The sequence below is a fragment of the Malus sylvestris genome, chromosome 11, assembly GCF_916048215.2.
Source record: "Malus sylvestris chromosome 11, drMalSylv7.2, whole genome shotgun sequence".
Classification (NCBI taxonomy): domain Eukaryota; kingdom Viridiplantae; phylum Streptophyta; class Magnoliopsida; order Rosales; family Rosaceae; genus Malus; species Malus sylvestris.
Window position 1 is genome coordinate 9,968,894 of NC_062270.1, and position 19,840 is coordinate 9,988,733.

At 35.9% G+C, this 19,840-nt stretch overlaps 1 protein-coding gene across 1 annotated transcript; it reads left to right on the forward strand.

The window, feature by feature from the left end:
- The first annotated feature begins 17,304 nt into the window (after positions 1-17,304).
- On the forward strand, positions 17,305-19,464 carry LOC126590646 (exocyst complex component EXO70H1-like). Its single transcript, XM_050256125.1, has one exon. It carries the CDS (start codon positions 17,440-17,442, stop codon positions 19,336-19,338), a length of 1,899 nt encoding a protein of 632 aa, XP_050112082.1. The 5' UTR covers positions 17,305-17,439; the 3' UTR covers positions 19,339-19,464.
- The last annotated feature ends 376 nt before the right edge of the window (positions 19,465-19,840 follow it).

The following is a 19,840-nucleotide window of genomic DNA, read 5'->3' on the forward strand; positions in this document are numbered from 1 at the left end:
ACAAAGAGAGATTTTTCAGTATGACCGGCAATCGAGGTGATACACCACATTTCACCATACAAATGGTGGGATATGTGTGTTAAAAAATTTATAACTTAAAAAATAAAATTTTCTACCACTTACATAAAAACGCATGGTGAATCATTTGTATTCCCATCACAATAAAAAAATTCTCGTCTACAAATGCAGCATTACTCTAATGAATTTGTCAAGGATTACAAACAAAACGTCACGGAAGAGAGAAACCCTCTACATCACGTAACCAGACCCGTGACGTACCACAGAAAAGGGAAGGATTCAACCATAATCACATACAAAGTGAAGCTTACATATAATATATATATATATATATATATATATATATATAGGGAAGGATTCAACAATAATCACATACAAAGTGAAGCTTACATATAATATATATATATATATAGGGAAGGATTCAACAATAATCACATACAAAGTGAAGCTTACATATAATATATATATATATATATATATATATATATATATATATATATATAAAATAATCTTAAAGTAATTTTAATTAGTAATGTTTAAAGAATAAAATTAAGTAGCTATCAGTAGCTACAATTTTTATTTCTTTTAAATTAATACCGTCAGTCATTACCCATGCTGCATAGCATGGAATGGATTCTGACCCATTCAGGGTCTCTCAATCAGAGCAAAGTTTGGCTGGGTATGAAGAATCGTGAGTAGTAATTAATTAGTTTAGCAACCTAATCACTTGATAACATCCAATAATGTTTGGGACCTCGAGCTAAAGCCAAAGTGGTAAAAACTACGAGAGAAAAACAAACAAAAAGTTCATACAGCTGAATCAAGTATGTATGTATGTTGTAGCTTGGAAAACGTCACTGCATTTTAGGTTTTTTTATTTGTAGAATTTGAATTCATGACCCTCTTCTACTGATTATTTTTGAAACAATTGAAAAATGCTAGGAGACTTTATCAAAAGTGAGACTTCATAAACTCTAATGTTTTTGGCATAATGTTTTATAATATTGGTATGAGAAATAATATTTAACTGTGAGGTGACGGAGAGTCCATAAAGAGTCTCAATGTGAGAGAGCCTTCTTAGCATTTCTCTTTCTAATTTTCACAAACACCCAAAACTTAATGTCGGTCCTGGTTTTGAAACAAAACATCATTGCCATTGTAAGTCTCCAAGGATCGATCCTTATGTTGCACAATTCTCCACTTTTTGCTTCCCTAAACCAGGGCTCATTCATTCAGTGAAAGAGCAGAGAAGAAGAATACACTTATTTCCATGTCTTGCGGCTTGTTGTGGCTGTGTCGGCTGTCAGTGAAGCCGAAAGAACTATATCTCTAGCTGTATAATTAGTTTAATTATGTCAAGTAAGCCATCTAATTACCTGTGAATGTAAGAGGGTTTACAGTACTTGATCCCTAATATGATCTGCTGGTAATTTAGGGTTTACATCTGTCGACAGCGAAGACATGCAACGCGCAGGCACGGAATAAATTTACCTGTTTGTTTTCATAGAGAATGTATACGTTACTTCATTGATTATTACGTATAACTATAACGACGTGTTGCTTCTAACTTACAGTTATGGACAAGGACAACAAGAAAACAACGCAGCATATGACATGAGATCGTTGATAAAAAAATAATATGATATCACTTTATTATCTTATGAGAGTCTAGTTGGTGGTGTCAAAAATCGGAAGGAGCCTGAACTGGATTCAACACATATTTGCCCCGAGTATTTCTTTCAGTCTCAGTGCTAAAGGATGGCTCGAGAGAAAGAGAGAATAGCGTGCCACTGTTGGGCTGTCAACAAACAGTGTTTGTGTTTTGAGTGTTTGTGAAAGTTGCACAATCTGACTTCTTAACCAAATGATTGTGCACCGAGTAGGACGCTAGTTCGATTTAAGTTATTTTCTATGTCTCCAATGACTGAGGGCTTAAAGTTCAATATAACTTTGTGTATGCTTGCCTTAAAAAGTAAATGAAAGCGAAATAGAAACTAAAGAAAAAACAAAATGTAATCAATTCATGATGAAGTCAAGATTACAAACTTATAAAAGTAAAATATGAGCCGAGGGGCCCAACTACATGACTTAAAATGTAAATTGATTGGAAATGTAAAGAAAGTAGTAAAACTTTAGCAAGATTCAAGCCATGAAGGACAAGATAATGCTAGAGGAGTACACCGAGATTACTGGTGTTGGATTTGACATAGTAATAAACATATCCCTCAGACAGGAAATCATAGTGGTTGGAATGACACATCAGCCGAATCATACCATGGGGTGGCAGAGTTGTAAAAAATTTATATCACAGGAATCATAGGTAGTGTTTGCTTTGAAGGATGGCTTTGTGATTGTAGCTAAAGAGCTAAGGGACGTTTGCTGAAGAGCAATTGGGGTTGTGTTGAAAACAGTTGGGCTAATTGAAGAATTACGCAAGGTTTTGTATAATCACTCTTTTTTTCTTTTTGTAAATCCACTTGGTATATATATTAACGTATTATAACATCTAAACTTATTAACGCCAAATCCTAAAGTATGTTCTCAAAAAATTTATTGATACCAGACGTATAAACATATATAGTACGTCATTACTAATTCACGCCAATTAGTAGTAGACCATATAACTTTTTACGTCTAAACTTGAGATCTATCTGTGGCAAGTGATCATTTTTAACCATGAACAGTAAATAGAAAGAACATGACACTTGTTATTCTCTAAGTCAATTATAATTGAAAGGGAAAGTAGAAAAAAAAACGTATTTAAAGTCCAAAGCAGGATGCATGAATTTGTCAAGTATTATTACAAAACGTCACGGATTATGGGAAGAGAGAAACCTCTACATCAAGCAACCCATGACATATCACAGAAAAGGGCAGGATTCAAACAAATAATCTCATACAAAGGGAAGCTTACATATATATATACAGAGAGCTTAAGGGGAAGGATCCCCATTTTTTGAAAAAAATGGGGATTAGGTGTGGGGCCCACTTCACATCTAATTTCAACGATCCGAACCGTCTATTTTGTTAGTTTCGATTCATAGATCATCCTTGCAAAATATTAACTAAATTGGAAATGTTTAAGACATCTAATTGGGTTCAAGGAAATGAACGAATACTTTGTTATATAAGAAAATAAGAAATTTGATATTGATAATTAAATAGGCAAATGGTTTCGGATTGAATTGAATTTTTGCAAGGATGATCTATGAATCGAGACTAACAAAATAGACGGTTCGGATCGTTGAAATTTGATGTGAAGTGGGCCCCACACCTAATCCCAATTTTAAAAAAAAAATGAGGATCCCTCCCCTTAAGCTCTCTGTATATATATATATATATATATCTATATACATATATATATAGCTAAAACATAATCTTAAAGTAATTTAATTAATTAGCAATGTTTAAATAATAAAGTTAAGTAGCTATCACTACTAGCTGCTACCAAAAAAAAATAAAATTAATATTGCCAGTCTTACGCATGCATAACATGGAATGGATTTCTGACCCATTCAACTACCATCATTTCTGCAAATTTAGGAGGGCTGAGTCTCTCAATCAGAGCAAAGGATGACTGAGTATGAAGAATCGTGAGTAATAATTAATTAGTTTAGCAATCAAATCCCTTGATAATATCCAATAATATTCGGGACCTCCAGCTAAAGCCAAAGGGATAAAAACTATGAAAAAAAACAATGACAAAAAGTTCATAGAGCTGAGTCAAGTATGTATTTTAATTCGTAGCTTGGAAAACGTCGATGCATTTTAGGTTTTTTTTATTAATTTGTAGAATTTGAATTCATGACCTCTTCCACTAATTATTGTTGGAACAAATGATTGATTTTTGACAACGATTAGTTAAAGAAAACGTCATTTCTAATTTTCACAAACACCCAGAAATTAATCTCGGTCCTGGTGGTTTGTTGGAACAAATGATTGATTTTTGTCATTGTATGCCTCCAAGGATCGATCCTTGTGTTGCACATTTCTCCACTTTTTTTTTATCATGAGTAGTGCTATTCATACCTATTTTTACTTCACACATAGCCTTTTTAATTGTCAATGTCAGATCGAATGAATTGAAGAAGATCAATGACAAAAAATAAATAAGAGAGTGTAGGAATAAAATGGGTGTGTGACTAGCACTATCCTTATTATATATCTCTAGCTATATAATTAGTTTAATTATGTCAAGTAATCCATCTAATTACCTGTGAATACAATAGGGTTTACAGTACTTCCCTAATATCTGCTGGTAATTTAGGGTTTGCATCTGTAGACAGCGAAGACATGCAACGCATAGGTATTGAATAAATTTACCTGTTTGTTTTCATAAAGAATTATACGGTACGTCATGGATTATTACGTATAACTTCAATGACTTGTTGCTTCTAACTTACAGTTACGGACAAGGACAACAAGAAAACAACGCAGCATATGAGATGAGATCCTTGACCAAGTAAAAAAAATAATAATAATATGATATTAGTTTATTATGTTCTGAGAGTATAGGTGTTGGTGTCAAAACTTAGACGGAGTCTGGACCGGGTTTAACACTTATTTGCTCTGAGTGTTGCTTTCAGTTTCAGCGCCATGGAATGACTCAAGAAAAAGAAAGAATAGGCATGCCACTGTTGGAGGCTGCTAACAAAAAGTGTTTGTAAAAGTTGCATGTAAATCTGATTTTTTTAACCAAATGATTGTGCACGGTGAGAAGCTAGTTCGGTTAAGTTCTTTTATGTGCCTCGAGTGAAAAGAGAACTCGTGTATGCTTGCCTAAAAAGTAATTGAAAGCGAAAAAGAAACTAAAGCAAAAAATAGAATGTGATCATATCATGATGAAGTCAAGATTACAAACGTTTACAAAAGTGAAATATGAGCCGATGAGTCTAACTACATGACTTGAAATGTAAAGAAAGCAGTAAAACTCTAGTAAGATTCAGGCCATGAAGTACAAGATAATGCTAGAGAAGTCCACCAAGATCCTTGGTGTCAAATTGGACTTAGTACAAAACATTTAGCTCATAGAGGAAATCATGGTGGTTGGAATGACACATCATTGAAAATCATACCATGGGGTGGCAGAGTTGTAAAAGTTTTAGATCTCAAGGATTGTAGGCATTGTTTGTTTCCAAGGAAGGCTTTGAGATTGTGACTGAAGAACTAACACTATGTTTGGATAGAGAAATTTAAGATTATTAAGGTTTTTCAAAATGACGGAAATTTAAATGACAAGATTTTATTTTATAGAATTGTAAATTTTATTGTTTGGTTAACCTAAAAAACAATGAATTGAATACGGAATTTGTTATTTTTAGACTCTCAATCATAGAAATTGGGAAATGACACCTATTTACATGGAATTTGAACTTGGGAATTAGAGCTCCCAAATTCCAAGTTTTTTTTCCACACAGAAATTCTAAATTTCTATATTTATAAATTCAAACAAGGGAATTGGTGCATGTCAATTTATAAATGATAACTTTTACCAAAATTCTAAGTTTATTTTCCTCATCCAAACATAGTGTAAGGGTGTTTTGTTGAAGAGGAATTAGGGTTGTGCTGAAAAATAGTTGGGTTGATTGAAGAATCACTGAAGGTTTTGTATAATCATAGAGATCAAATTTGATGAAGGTATTCATCTTGAAGGCCATTGGCTTTATTTATAGGTAGTGTTGAAGGAGAAACCTCGATCTCATCGCTGAGTTGGAGAATGGATAGATCGGTCATTTAGCGCAACAGTTACTGTAATTTTTGGTAGGTGGCCTTCAACTGTGTTCTGTGGCATTTCTCACGATTGTTGTGGTAACTGCATATTTGATTACGCATGCATAGATATTTAAGCGATCGAGATATTCTCAAGTTTGGTTGTCTGCGTGGCTGACGCACTTCAATGATAAACCTGTCCAAGTCCTCAGTCGGGTTGGGATGGAATAAGATGGTCGTCCAAGCCTTGATATAAGATCCCATATTGGATATAAAAGTTGGTGGGCCAGAGTCACGTAATTTTTTCATAAATAAAAATAGTTTGGTCTCATACCATGCCTTGTTTTTATTTATTACCCAAACAATAGGTCATCTAAAGAAAATGGTCTACAGTTTAATTACGTCAATGGTAAAGTATTAAGGCTCTGTTCATGTCTATGCATGGTTCTTAAGTGGTGAATGTTAATATCCATCAAAGGGTGGATGCAAGTACTTTCTTATGATTTATGATATATATTGAACATTTTTGTTTGCGTCTCAACTTAATACTTTTTTGACCAGCTTCAATTCAAAAGAAATGGGATTTAATATCAAAGGATTTATAGCTCAATTGATTAAGAACATTTACCCGATAGACCCACAATTTCGTGTTTGATTCTCTTCTCCCGCAATATAGATTTGTATATAAAAACATCAAATGGTTTGAAATGTAATTAGGTCAATAGTGACAATATAAGGTGTATATATATGCACTATTCACACACAAGTCCTGCTAGCAAACGCAAATGTGGATGTTTGGTTGACACCCGTTATGGGTCATTTTTACGAGTCTGAATAATTGAAATTTACACACACCAAAAAGTAAGCATGCAGGTCATTCTTGTACTTCTCCCTGCATAGAGATACTTTTAATTCTAACGTTGCTTAATTGACTCTTCCACAGTTTCACATTATCACTTGGTTTCCAGCTGCATGATCGATGTCTAATTTTGAGTCAATTACATGCGGCCTGATTGGACATTCTTGTCACCAAACTTTACGCGGTGACCTCCATATCATAGCACACAGAGCAAAGACCCAAAGAAGCTAATTAATGTTGTCAGGTGAATACTTAGAAACTGACAATGCAGGAAGGAATATATGTATACAACTCCTTATGTCCAAAATTTGAGCTGGATATCTGTGCCTTGATCATTTTTTCTACCAGTTACCCATTAATAGGAAGAAAATGACATGCACCATACGCGGTATATAGTTCACACTACACCAATTTCGTAACATGTTATAATGTGGACAGGGATGAAAACATATATATTCGAACTTCAATAAAAATTATCAAAAAAAAAAAAAAAAAAATCATTTGTCCATAAACTTTCACTGGATTGGATCCCATCTTAGTCTAGGGAGTATGATAGGATTTTTACAACTTATGTGAATGCAATAAAAACCTCCTATTTTACTTGCAAGAATCACAAGGTTATTGTAGTATAAACGGATCTCGCAAGGTCATTCTCCACAGGGATTATTAAATAATTCGAAACAAATCAGATTCCAATTAATGATTGTAAAGTAGAAATTTAGATGATTGATTTTATAACCTACTTAAATTAAAAACGAATTTAACTATTAATGATAAGACAATCTGCAATATTAAAACTAGAGAGAAAAGAAAACAGTTTTGAGAGAAATCAAATTAAGAAAGCACTAGGGTTCCACCATCATCTAGCAATCCTACGAATTTTTACCAATTACTTATGATCTACACATGCCACTTTGAAGGTTAGATTTTCCTAATTCATATTCTACTTGGACCCTCCAACATAGAACGTTTATCTAACATGCAACCCGTCCGGACGTTCAGATCAAATCTAAACATGAAAGACTCATTATGCTTTATGAAAATCCTTTGAAAAACCATGCAATCCTTAAGACGTGATATTCATCCTAAGAGAAATTACAATTATTAATCACAAGAAGCCAGCGTCAATTTCAGGGAACCTTCCGACCAAAATTGCATCAAATTACTTTTCTAAAGATCCTAATGGTGATCAGGCATTAAAACAATTAGATAGTTTTTATCCCGGTGATTAACAATTCAAAGTATGCATGCAATCAATCATAAGCAATTAAATAAAAATCACATATTCATGCTAAGGCTCAAGGCTTCGCCCTAGCAAAAGAAATTAGTTCTGCATATTCATAATTGAAATCATAGAAAAATATTCAAGAAAATGATTGAAAGCACCTTCAAGTAGAAAATCCTCAAAACCCTAGCACTTCTCTCTGTCTCCAATATTGCATAAAATAAAGCGCCCCCCAAAACTGTAGACGGCCAAGCAATATATTTGCTAAGCCCCCACACAAACCCTAGCAAACTGGCCCAATATAGCTGGATTTAATGTTTGGAATATTCTGAACACTTTTCCAGAAGGCCACGAACCCAGCCGAGGTCATCTTGGGCTCCAAAAACGTCATTTAAGCCCAAAAACGTCACTTTCCAGCACTGCGCACTGCTTCTTTATTTCATCGCCAGAAAATAACCGCTTGGTGGAAAAATCCCAAATTTTGATAAGATCAAGCTAAGCGACTCACGAACGTCCTCCAACTGGAATTACTCCAAAATTCGTCCATTTGATCCTGTTTTGCTCCAGAGGAAGTCGAAAGTCCTATATTGAAAATACAATTCAAAGTATCAAAATTCTTCCAAAATATTAACCAAAATATACTAAGATTAGGGTAAAATATATAATATAAAATCTACTCATCAGAGTACGTGTACGTTAAATATATACTACACCCTTCACTTATTTTATTTTCATGAATCAATAATACATCAGGAAACTCGTATTTTAGTACCACACAATAATTTTTCGTTAATGAAAAGTGTTCAATGGGATCGAATCCGTGTTCTGCGAGTCAATTATAGTAGAAAGGGAATATAACAAAGAAACAAAATCCATTTTGAAGTTAAAAGCAGGAAGTTTCCCATGTTTTGTTGCGTTATTTACTAATAAAGTCCACCTGAAGCATCACTTTTGTAAATTTGTCAAATATTGCAAAAACGTCACGGATTATGGGAGTTAAGGGGAGACATAAGCCATCCACATCAAGCCACGAGACCCATGACGCAAAACAGAAAAGAGAAGAATCCAATTACTAATCTAAATGGAAAATGGGGTCTCTACTACTTGATTAAGACACCATTAGGTTTACATATTATATAGATAGATTAGTGTCATTGATCGCGTTTTGAGTTTTGACCATTCTATTACCATCTATAGGTTCATAGCATCTCCAATAGAGAAATACAAATTTAAGATGTAAAAATCACATTTACATCTTATTTTACATTTTTAGAAGTGTAAATAATTTTATTGGAGAAATGTAAATTTGGAATTTCATTTCTCTCTTTTATTGGCGGGATGACCTCCAAAAAATGTTTAAAAAAAGTAGATTTACATTTTTATTTACATCTTTCCGTGAATATGAATATTTACATCCTGCCATTAGATTGTTTTCTAGCCAACCAAAAATGTAAAATGTCAATTTGAAAGTATTTTGCATCTTCCATTGGAGATGCTCTCAGCACTTGCTTATAAGAGATCACAAAGTCTCTATCACAATAATTAAGGGTGAGTAAGAGTATTTATTGATTTATTTTGGCGACAAAACTTGATTAACATCCAATTATGTTGGGGATCTAACCAAAGCCAAAGGTTATAAAACTCGAGAGAAAAACAAATAAAAAAAGGACAAATTTAGATAAGTTTAAAAAAGTGCAGTTTTCATTTCCATACAGCTTCGTAAATTCGTAGTCGACGTACCGAATTAAACTTCATATTATACGTAATTGTAAGCTCCATGGATCAATCCTATGCTGCACAACTGTACACCTATATATATACTTAGGACAAGTATTGTTTGCCCTCCCACTTCTGGTGCCCTCCCGTGCCCTCCTGCTTTGTATGATCACGGTTAAGTCACGTCAACATTTTATAATTTTTTTATAAAGATAATAAGACAAAAATGAATAGTAATATAAAATATTAACGTAGCTTAATCATGACCACATAAACAGGAGGGCATAGGAGGGCAGACAATCTTTGTCCATATACTTAATTTCTCTTTCATATATATATATATATATACACACACACCTAGCTAGACGCCTATGAGTAGTTTCTATCAAGAACTCCATGTAATTAAATGTGAATGCAAGAGGGTCTACAGTACTCGATCACTAGTATCTGCACTAGGAAAACTTTGTTAATTCGTTCCCATTAATAGAGCTAGAGTTTAGATGTTACTTCATGAATTATACATTACGTACATAATTAGTCAAGAGAATTTACCCGATAAATCCAAGGTTTTGCGCGTGTTCAAATCTCTTCTCTCCTCCAATATAGAATTGTATATAAAAAAACAAATGGTTTGAAATGTCATTAGGTCACCCTAAACAAATGTGGATGTTAGGTGTCATCCGTTATGGGTCGTTTTCAAGAATCTGAATACTTGAAATTTACACACACCAAAAAGGAAGCATGCTTGCACTTCTCTTCCCTGCATAGAGATTATTACTTTGTAATTGTAACGTCGCTTAATTGACCCCTTGCACAGTCTCACATTATCCTTTTGGTCTCCGGATGTCTGATCAATCTCTAATTTTGAGTCAACTACATGTGGCCTGATTGGACCATTCTTGTCACAAAACTTTACGCGGTGAGCCTCAATAGCAAACCACAGAGCAAAGACCCACAGAAGCTGCTTAATGTTGTCAGGTGAATACTTGGAAACTGACAATGGAAGGAATATATATAGACTACTCCTTATGTCCAAAATTTATGCTGCGTATCCTTTTTTCAACCAGTCACCCATTGATAAGAAAGAAATGACATACTCCACCTTTAGGGCATGTAGCATGTACATCCGGACGTGCATATATTGTAATTTTTCAGTCATATCGTAACACAATTATACGCGGTGTACAATTCACAGTACACCAAATTTATAATATGTTATAGTTAATGTGTACAAGAACGAAAACATAAATATTTGATTTTCATAAAAATTAGCAAACAAAATTCATTCGTCCATAAACTTGCACCGGGTTGGATCCCATCTTAGTCTAGGGAGTACGGGTCGTTCGACCGTTTGATCATGGACATCATTAATATATACTACATCCTAAGAATAAACACATGCACGCGGCACTCACTTATTTTATATTTTTTTAATTAATAATACATCATATGACTTACATTTTAGTTCTACTCAATAATTTTTCGTTGATAGAAAATGGTTCGATGGGGTCAAATCTATATTCTGCGAGTCAATTATAGTAGAAAGGGAACATAACAAAGAAACGAATCCACTTTTGAAGTTAAAAGGAAGTTTCCCATATTTTGTTTGCGTACTTTACTAATAAATTCCACCTGAAACATCACTTTATAAATTTGTCAAAGATTGCAAAACGTCACGGATTATGGGAGTTATAGGAAGACAGAAGCCATCTACATCAAGCCACGAGGCCCATGACGCATGCATAACGGAAAAGGGCAGAAGCCAATTACTAATCTAAATACTAATCTAAATGTGACATGGGATCTCTAACACTTGATTAAGACACAATTAGGTATGTGAACTACTAGTTGGGTAGAGAGGAGAGAATATAAATTATATGTAGCAATACATAGATTAATATCATTGATCGCGTAAGTATGGAAATTTGACCCATATTCTACTTTCTTCTATTGGTTTAGAGCATCTCTAATGGAGAGATGCAAATTTGAGATGTAAAAGTCACATTATTTGCGTCTCATTTTACATTTCTGAGAGGTGTAAATGTTAATTTCACTCCAATAGGAGAGTTGTAAATTTCGAATTTCATTTATTGTTCCCTCTTTGGTTGGCGGGGCGACCTCCAAAAGATGTAAATTTGCATTTTTATTTACATCTTTTCCCGAATATGTAAATATATTACATCGCGCCATTAGAGTATTTTCCGGCCAACCAAAAATGTAAAATGTAAATTTAAAAAACCTTTGCATCTTCCATTGGAGATGCCCTCAGCATTTGCTAAATGTCTCTCAATCAGAATAATTACGGCGAGTAAGAGTACTTAATTAATTATTTTTAGCGACAAAAGACCTAACTAAAGCCAAAGGTTATAAACCAAGAAAGAAAACAAATAAAAAGGACAAATTTAGTTGAGATAAATACATGTATTAATCAGACAATTAAGTTGAAGAAAGTGCAGTTTTAATTTCCATACAGCTTCGTAAATCCGTAGTCGACGGACCAAATTAAACTTCATTTGTACGTAATTGTAAGTTCCAAGGATCGATCCTATGTTGCACAACTGTACACCTAGCTAGACGCGTATGAGTAGTTTTCATCAAGAACTGAATGTATCTGCTGGTAATTTAGGGTTTACATCCTGTGGACAGTGAAGACATGTAACGCGCATGAGCACTATTTGTTGCCATTTATAGAGCTAGACTTTTGACGCTACTTCATGGATTATACGTTACGTACATAACTTCTAGCTCATAGTGATGGACAAGAACAAGAGTATAACAACGCAGCACATGAGATGATATCAACTTCTCCATGTGATGCATATTAAATATCATCAGTTGTGTACATGCCATTTCCACAACTTGAACCAAGGTTTTACGTATTTACTTTGGAAGAAGTTCGTTCAAAGTAAATATACCTAAAACCTAATTTGTAAAAAGTTTAGAAATTAGACTCTGGCAACTACATCTTAGTTGTTCTAGGATTGCATATTTAAAATCTAGTCAAAAGATGAGCGTAAAAATCACTTTTGTCCCTTTTTTAAGTAGTAATTTTTTTTAACATATTTTAACCAAGCTTCCTCCACTTCTTTTGTTCAGCAGTTTCAAGTCCTCCTCTATGAGCTATGTATTCACTCCTTTCAACTCTCTTCTCCTAATTATCAATTAAGAAAATAAATTAATTTTTATGTAAGAGTATTTAAAATACACATATAATTAAAATGCACATAAAGCATGCGCGGCACATTTTACAGGAAGAATGGGCCTGCAGATAAATTCCCATGTTTTCAAACGCTTCGTCGATCGACATATGTATTAGTACCTATAGGCATAATTAGTTACCATGACTTGGTCAGTGACATATATTCATAATTAATTGAGATAAATTAATTTACGAACTCGATTAATCTAATTGATTAGTCTCACAAATTCTTAGCTTGGTACCTGACCATGGGGATAATGTCAATAGATCATATTTAATATCGTTTGCTTTTGTAGCTCCGAGATGGCGAGTACTTCTTATCACTAGATTCCACTACAAGGATATGCCCACATATTGACAGATCTATACCATACAAAATCAGATTAATTAATTTAACTATATGTCGGAGGAACGTTGCATTTTAGCGACAAAGAATGAATCAAAGTACTAAAATTGATCATTTTGCTCCCAATATATAATATGTGCGTGCGTGCGTGTGTATATATATATATTGTATTCATGATGCTAGATATACAACAAATATTTTGTTTTTTCATTTTTAAAAAATCTATTAAAAAACATCACACCTGTAATCAAACGATCACACACCGCATACCTTAAAAGAAACATCACAGCTTCATAGTTATAAACTCATCCGTCATAAGTACAATATAATTTCTCTACCACTGAGAACACACGTCAAATCAATAAGAAAGAACTCATGAAGACCTAAGGCTGCACCACCCTCTAATGGTCTTTGATCTTGCAATGTCAACAAAGAAGCATGAGTCACTTTTAACAAACGTCGAGCTTTCACCTCTTAATTATTTTCCATGTGCACAAACTACAAGAAATACAAAAACTACCACCTCAACTCTGAACACCAGCCACAATTTAAAGATGTGAGTTTGAGCTAAAAAATCACATAAAGATACTAACCTGTTGATCTTGCGAGATTGTTTTGTGAATAAACACTAGCCCTAAAAATAGAAATCATGTTAATTGCATACCCCCAAAATAATATAATTTAGCTTATAATTATACAATTAACTAAAAGATTTTAGTTCATATGTAAAGTATAGAGTAATTGCATACCCTCAAAAAATCTTGGAGTCATCACTTGATAATTATATAACTTTAGTGGATATATAAAGTATAAAGTAAGAGAAATAAATTCCATACTCTTTCTCACTTCATACACCTCTTTTATTATGTAGCTGTAACTGTTAGATTGAACAATTAAAATAAAATTAACGATCAAAATTAACAAAAGTATGTAAAAGTAAAATAACAATGTGTTGAAATCACTGCCCATAAATTAAATTCCTAGCTACCCAAAAGTTTATATTGTATATATTATCAACCGTTATAAAGATACTTAGAGGTGCAACTCGATTGGGCTGGTTGGGCGGGTTGGATAGTCAACCCAACTCTACCCCAATCTTCACAATTTGAGTTTGGGTTGGGTTCAAGTTCATGCGAGTTTAGTCGAGTTTGAGTCTAATTGGGTTCAGATTTGCCAACTTTATCGAGTTCAATCTTATAACACATCACCATCCACACAAAAGTTAAAGCAAACAACTTGAAGACTATTTCTAATGGTTCAACCATGCGAACTTTATTTTAAATTACAAGATGTATCAAAGCTTCAACCAAGATAAATGTAAAAGTAGCAATGTCATTCATTAACCGGATGAAAATCAACAATAAACTCCAAGTATAGTCAATCCTTTATTTTTTTATTTTTTATTTTTTTACTATTATTAGAGGGAGGGGAAGTAATATATACACATGAGTGAATTCGGCTCAAAATCGGGTTTGGTTTAGATTGACATGGATAGCTATGCATCAAACCAACCCAATCCAATAAATGAAAGGGTTGAGGTCCGGTCAGTAATAGTCTGAACTTGAGTTGGCATAAGCAGATTCGGGTTGACCCAACCTAAATTGCACCCCTTAGAGGATATCGCATAGAACAAGGTTAAAGTAGATTTGACTCGCTTAGCTGATTAATTAAGTTGAACCTTCTAATCATTCCTCATTTTGGTTGGGAGGGATAACAATGGAGGATAGTCCTATGCCACACTTTGTTGGCATATATGTTGGATGCATGCAAAATCGCAGATAATAATATGTTAAACTATTTTTGTTAAAAAATATGACATTTCCTAGGCAGTCAATGATTTGGTTTGGAATCTTTCAAACAAGAGGTAACATACACGAAAGGTTTTTATGTATTTCGGAACACAAAGTGATACATCACATATTATAATATAAATGGATGATATAGTAGATATATTCTAATTTCTATTAATTTTAGGACATATTTTCAATATCTCTCACTTAAATTATGATACATGATGTACGACATTTTGCTCCGAGTTTGAGTAACTAAAACAATCTCTCGAGATAACACAAGACAAGGTGTGACAACATTGCATTCATAATACATAATTTATTTTTCCCAAATGGACAAATAATGGCTAGTGCTTATTAGAATTAGTAGTGTGATACATTTAGCGGTGGAGCTAGCATAGGGTCATTCATTGTCCATGACCCTAAGAACTTCAAAATTCCTATGTATATTTGTGTGTATTTTTATTTGACTCCTATAAATTAAATTACAACCTCCTCCTTCTGATTTTATTTTCTTCTATCCTCGTCTTTTTTTTTCTCTCTTCTTATGTGCGACTCTATCATACGCAACAAGTACTCAATAAATGCCAAATTTGACAAGCCTTGACAGTGTTCAACAGTACCGAACATTTTCCTACAAATTACCCTGGACAAGCCTCTACAAAATATATTAGTTTTCGATATACGCATAAACTTTCGGCAAATATCGGTAGGAATTGGCATGTACCCACCATGTGATGGAAGAAATGGTCCAATGAAGGTTTTTTATTTTGTTTTTGTCGAAATTATGACCCATTTAAAAATACCGGCACTGAATACATACAATGACAACTAAATGAAGTTGAGAACTTTGCACATTGTTTCAAAAGGGGTGTTAAATTTCAAACAAAGTGCTTCCAGAATTCAAGATTTGAACCTAAATCAAAACCTTGAAATCGAACTCTACAGTCTACATCCTAAAGCAGTAAATCACGTTCAAATTTTGCAACCAATAAAAGAACAAAAATTAATGAACCATTCGATCACAACCCTACTCGACGTTGATCCTGTTAGCATCGCATCCAAGATTTAGGCAGTTGAAATCTTAGGTAGTTCTTGTTGTAATTTATGATATCTTATGGATCGAACCCAACTGTTAATGGCTGCCTTTGATCTCATGGTTTTATGTTGCTGCTTGGATTAGACTGTATGAGAACTCGAAAACCATTTGACCAAGAACTGGTCATCTTAATCCTTATTAAGCACTGGATTTACAGCTAATTACACTCTTTCATCTAGAAATTAATTGGGTTAAAGAAAACAGATTAAATTCGAAACCAGAAAGTCGGTAAGCAGCAGCAGGCAGGCAGGCTCATTGTTTACTTTTCTCTTCGACTGTAGCAAGCAAAATCATATTCAATAAAAGCTCAAAACCAGACGAATTGGCGGTCTTCTAAAAAATTTGGTCAACCTCAGAAAAAGGTCTTTCTTCTTTTCTTCGTTAGTAATTAAGTTTACACTTTAATAATCTGATCCCTTTTACCTCAAATAATAATAATAATAATAATTTGATTCTTTCCTGCCGCATGCATTCAGTTACGTACGTGCTCAAAGCCAGACCTACGAGGACCAAGTCTCTTGTTTAAAAGTTAGATAAGATTGTACGCTTATTTCTCTAAACCAAAGATTTAGTCACTGGTACAACCAAAAAAGGAGATTTAGTCACGGGAGAAGATGTACACAATTGGCACTTTTGTAATTAACTGTGTTGTAACTTTCATATTGATGAATTATCTTTATCGCTTCTGTTAAAAAAATTATTGGATCATCTCGAGACATTCTCGAAAAGAGATGTCAAATGTAATATATCACATTGTTTGATGGCTTATGTGGCAATTCGATATTTTATACATTCTTTACTTCACCTGATATGTTAAATAAAAATGTCGTGCTATAATTTTTTTTCTCACTTTGCGGGGTCCAATTATTGAGACAACCAATCAAATACTTATAAGTTGGAACACACAGCAGAGGCCTTTGTCTTCAATCGACTCAGCTCCACATAAGAAACTAAAAGCTCGGTGGAGAGAGTCTTGCTGTCATCTTTTACTGTAAGTCTATGTGATAGTTTTGACATATCCGTATATTTTCCTGACAAAAAAGTAATAAATATGAAATTATTATTATTTTCAGGCCGGAGAGGAAGAAAGCTAGTAGTTCCCTGGTCCCTTTCTGCTGGACCCTAATAAATCATCACTAGCGTAATCAAATTCCAAACCTTCAAATCATCATTTACTTTACCATTTGTTTCAAGACCGCGTACGTACGTATTCATACTTCTACTCACCCAATCACATGCAGACATAAATACATGGACTCACAAGTCAAACATTTCCATTTCACCCTCCCCCACTCCCTCTATAAATACCCCCTCACTCCTCTCATACCCTCCATAAACATTTCACCTTCCATACCTTCATCTCTCTCTCTCTCTCTCTCTCTCTCTCTCTCTCTCTCTCTCTCGCACCTCCAAATCCCCAATCAACCGATCAAAATTTTGAATTTTGGAACCTGGGTTTTGAATTCTGGAATCTGTAGATGCCTAGGAAAGGAATGAGGACTCTGTTTTTCAAATCTCCGTCTCCGTCGCCTTCAAACTCTCCCTCCAGAACCACCGCCATGCTGCCTTCGTCGCCGCGCCACAGCTTCTCCGACTCGCTAATGGAAGAGAACATCGAAATCGCTGAGGCCCTAATCACCAAGTGGGACTCCGACTCTGGTTCCACTTCCTACACCGCTGTCACCTCCATCTTCTACGACGACCGCCAAGAGGCGAGACTCTACCTCAAATCCGTTGGGGACTTGCAGTCCGCCATGCAGCACTTCCTCATCTCCCAAACCACCAGCGCCGAGAAGCTCGTTCGAGCTCAGAATCTCATGCAATCCGCCATGAAACGTCTCGAGAAGGAGTTCTACCAGATTCTGTCAGCCAATCGGGAGTATTTAGACGCCGAAACGGTCTCCAGCCGGTCCTCCAGAGCTTCGACCCGGACCAGCGTATCAGATCAAGATTCCGAGTCGGAGGACGAGTCGCGAGTCGCAACCGAGTCGGTGGACCACATCTCTTGGGTCGCGATGTCTGATTTGAAATCCATCGCCGATTGCATGATCGCCTCCGGATACGGCAAGGAGTGCGTGAGAATTTACAACATCATCAGAAAATCGATCCTCGACGAGAGCCTTTACCTCCTCGGCGTCGAGAAGATGACGCTCTCACAGGTTCAGAAGATGGACTGGAAAGTTCTGGAGACAAAGATCAAGAACTGGTTAAACGCCGTCAAAGTCTCCGTTAAGACTCTGTTCTACGGAGAACGGCTGCTCTGCGACCACGTCTTCGCCGCTTCGAACTCGATCGCCGAGTCCTGCTTCAACGAGATTTCGAAAGAGGCGGCAATGACCCTGTTTGGTTTCCCGGAATCGGTGGGAAAAAGCAAGAAACTTTCTCCCGAGAAAATGTTCCGTGTTTTGGACTTGTACCAGGCGGTATCGGATCTCTGGCCCGAGATCGAGTCCATTTTCTCATTCGAATCAACCTCCGCTGTCCGATCTCTGGCGGTTAACTCCCTGGTGAAGTTGGGCGAGGCCGTCCGTTCGATGCTTGAAGAATTTGAATCGGCGATCCAGAAGGAAACGTCCAAGACCCCGGTCCCCGCCGGTGGAGTCCACCCGCTCACGCGCTACGTCATGAATTATTTAACTTTCCTCACCGACTACACCGAAGTCCTCACCGATATAGTCGCCGACTGGCCGCTGGCGATCTCGACACCGCTACCCGAAGCTTACTTCGGGTGCTACGATGCCGAGGAATCGCAGCTTTCTATTCGCGTCGCCTGGCTCGTTCTCGTACTTCTCTGCAAGCTCGACGGGAAAGCTGCGCTGTACAAGGACGTGGCGCTATCCTATCTGTTCTTGGCCAACAATCTCCAATACGTCGTCGGAAAGGTCCGGAGCTCCAACCTCAAGTACCTGCTCGGGGATTACTGGGTGGAGAAGCACGACTCGAAAGTCCAACAGTACGCCGCGAACTACGAGCGCATGGGGTGGACCAAGGTGTTCGATTCCCTACCGAAAGATCCGACCGCTGAGATTTCATCCGACCAAGCCAGGATCTACTTCAAGCGCTTCAACGCGGCGTTTGAGGAGGCATACAAGAAACAAACATCGTGGGTCGTGATGGACCCGAAACTCCGAGACGAGATTAAAGTTTCGGTGGCGAAGAAGTTGGTGCCGACTTACCGGGAGTTTTACGAGAACCATAGGAACGGGATAATGAGAGCGTGCGGGGAGGACTCGTTGGTCAGATATGCCCCGGAGAATCTGGATAATTACTTGTCGGATCTGTTGTATGGGGTGGCGAGTGGCGGTAGCGTTTCGTCATTTTCCTCGTCCTCTGGCTCTTCCTCCTCGTCACACTCGCGTGGGAGGCAGGGTCGTTGAGAGACGTTGGGGTGTCGTTTTGTGGCCCTTGTGCCGTCGTTTAGTGAGTATAATATATAGGACGCGTGGACAAAAAACATGTAAAGATTTTTAATACATTATACAAGAATTCTTTGATTTGTGAGACGGATTGAAAGGCAGATTATGTTGTATGGTGTTGTTGGATTCTTCCTTTTAGAGATGGCATATTATAATTTGCCGGCTTTATCCAAACAAAAAGTGATTTCTGACCCCTTTGAAAATTACTAGGAACTATGTCGGTTTAGTCGATGGTTTTACTTTATAATAATTGTGAGCTGTTTCGACAATGTGTTAACAATTCATAGTTATAATAATTGTGAGTTGTTTCGACATTGTATTAACACTTCATAGTTATTCATGTGTGGCATGCCGCTTACACGTGAAACTATGTTGAGTTTTGTCGCTCACGTGCATTTACGTAAGTGATTGTAAACAATCTTATAAGCTATATATCAACGATTCACACTTGGAAATAATGGTG

Coding starts and splice junctions, on each gene's coding strand:
- LOC126590646 (XM_050256125.1), top strand. CDS start 17,440: ATGCCTAGGAAAGGAATGAGGACTCTGTTTTTCAAATCTCCGTCTCCG.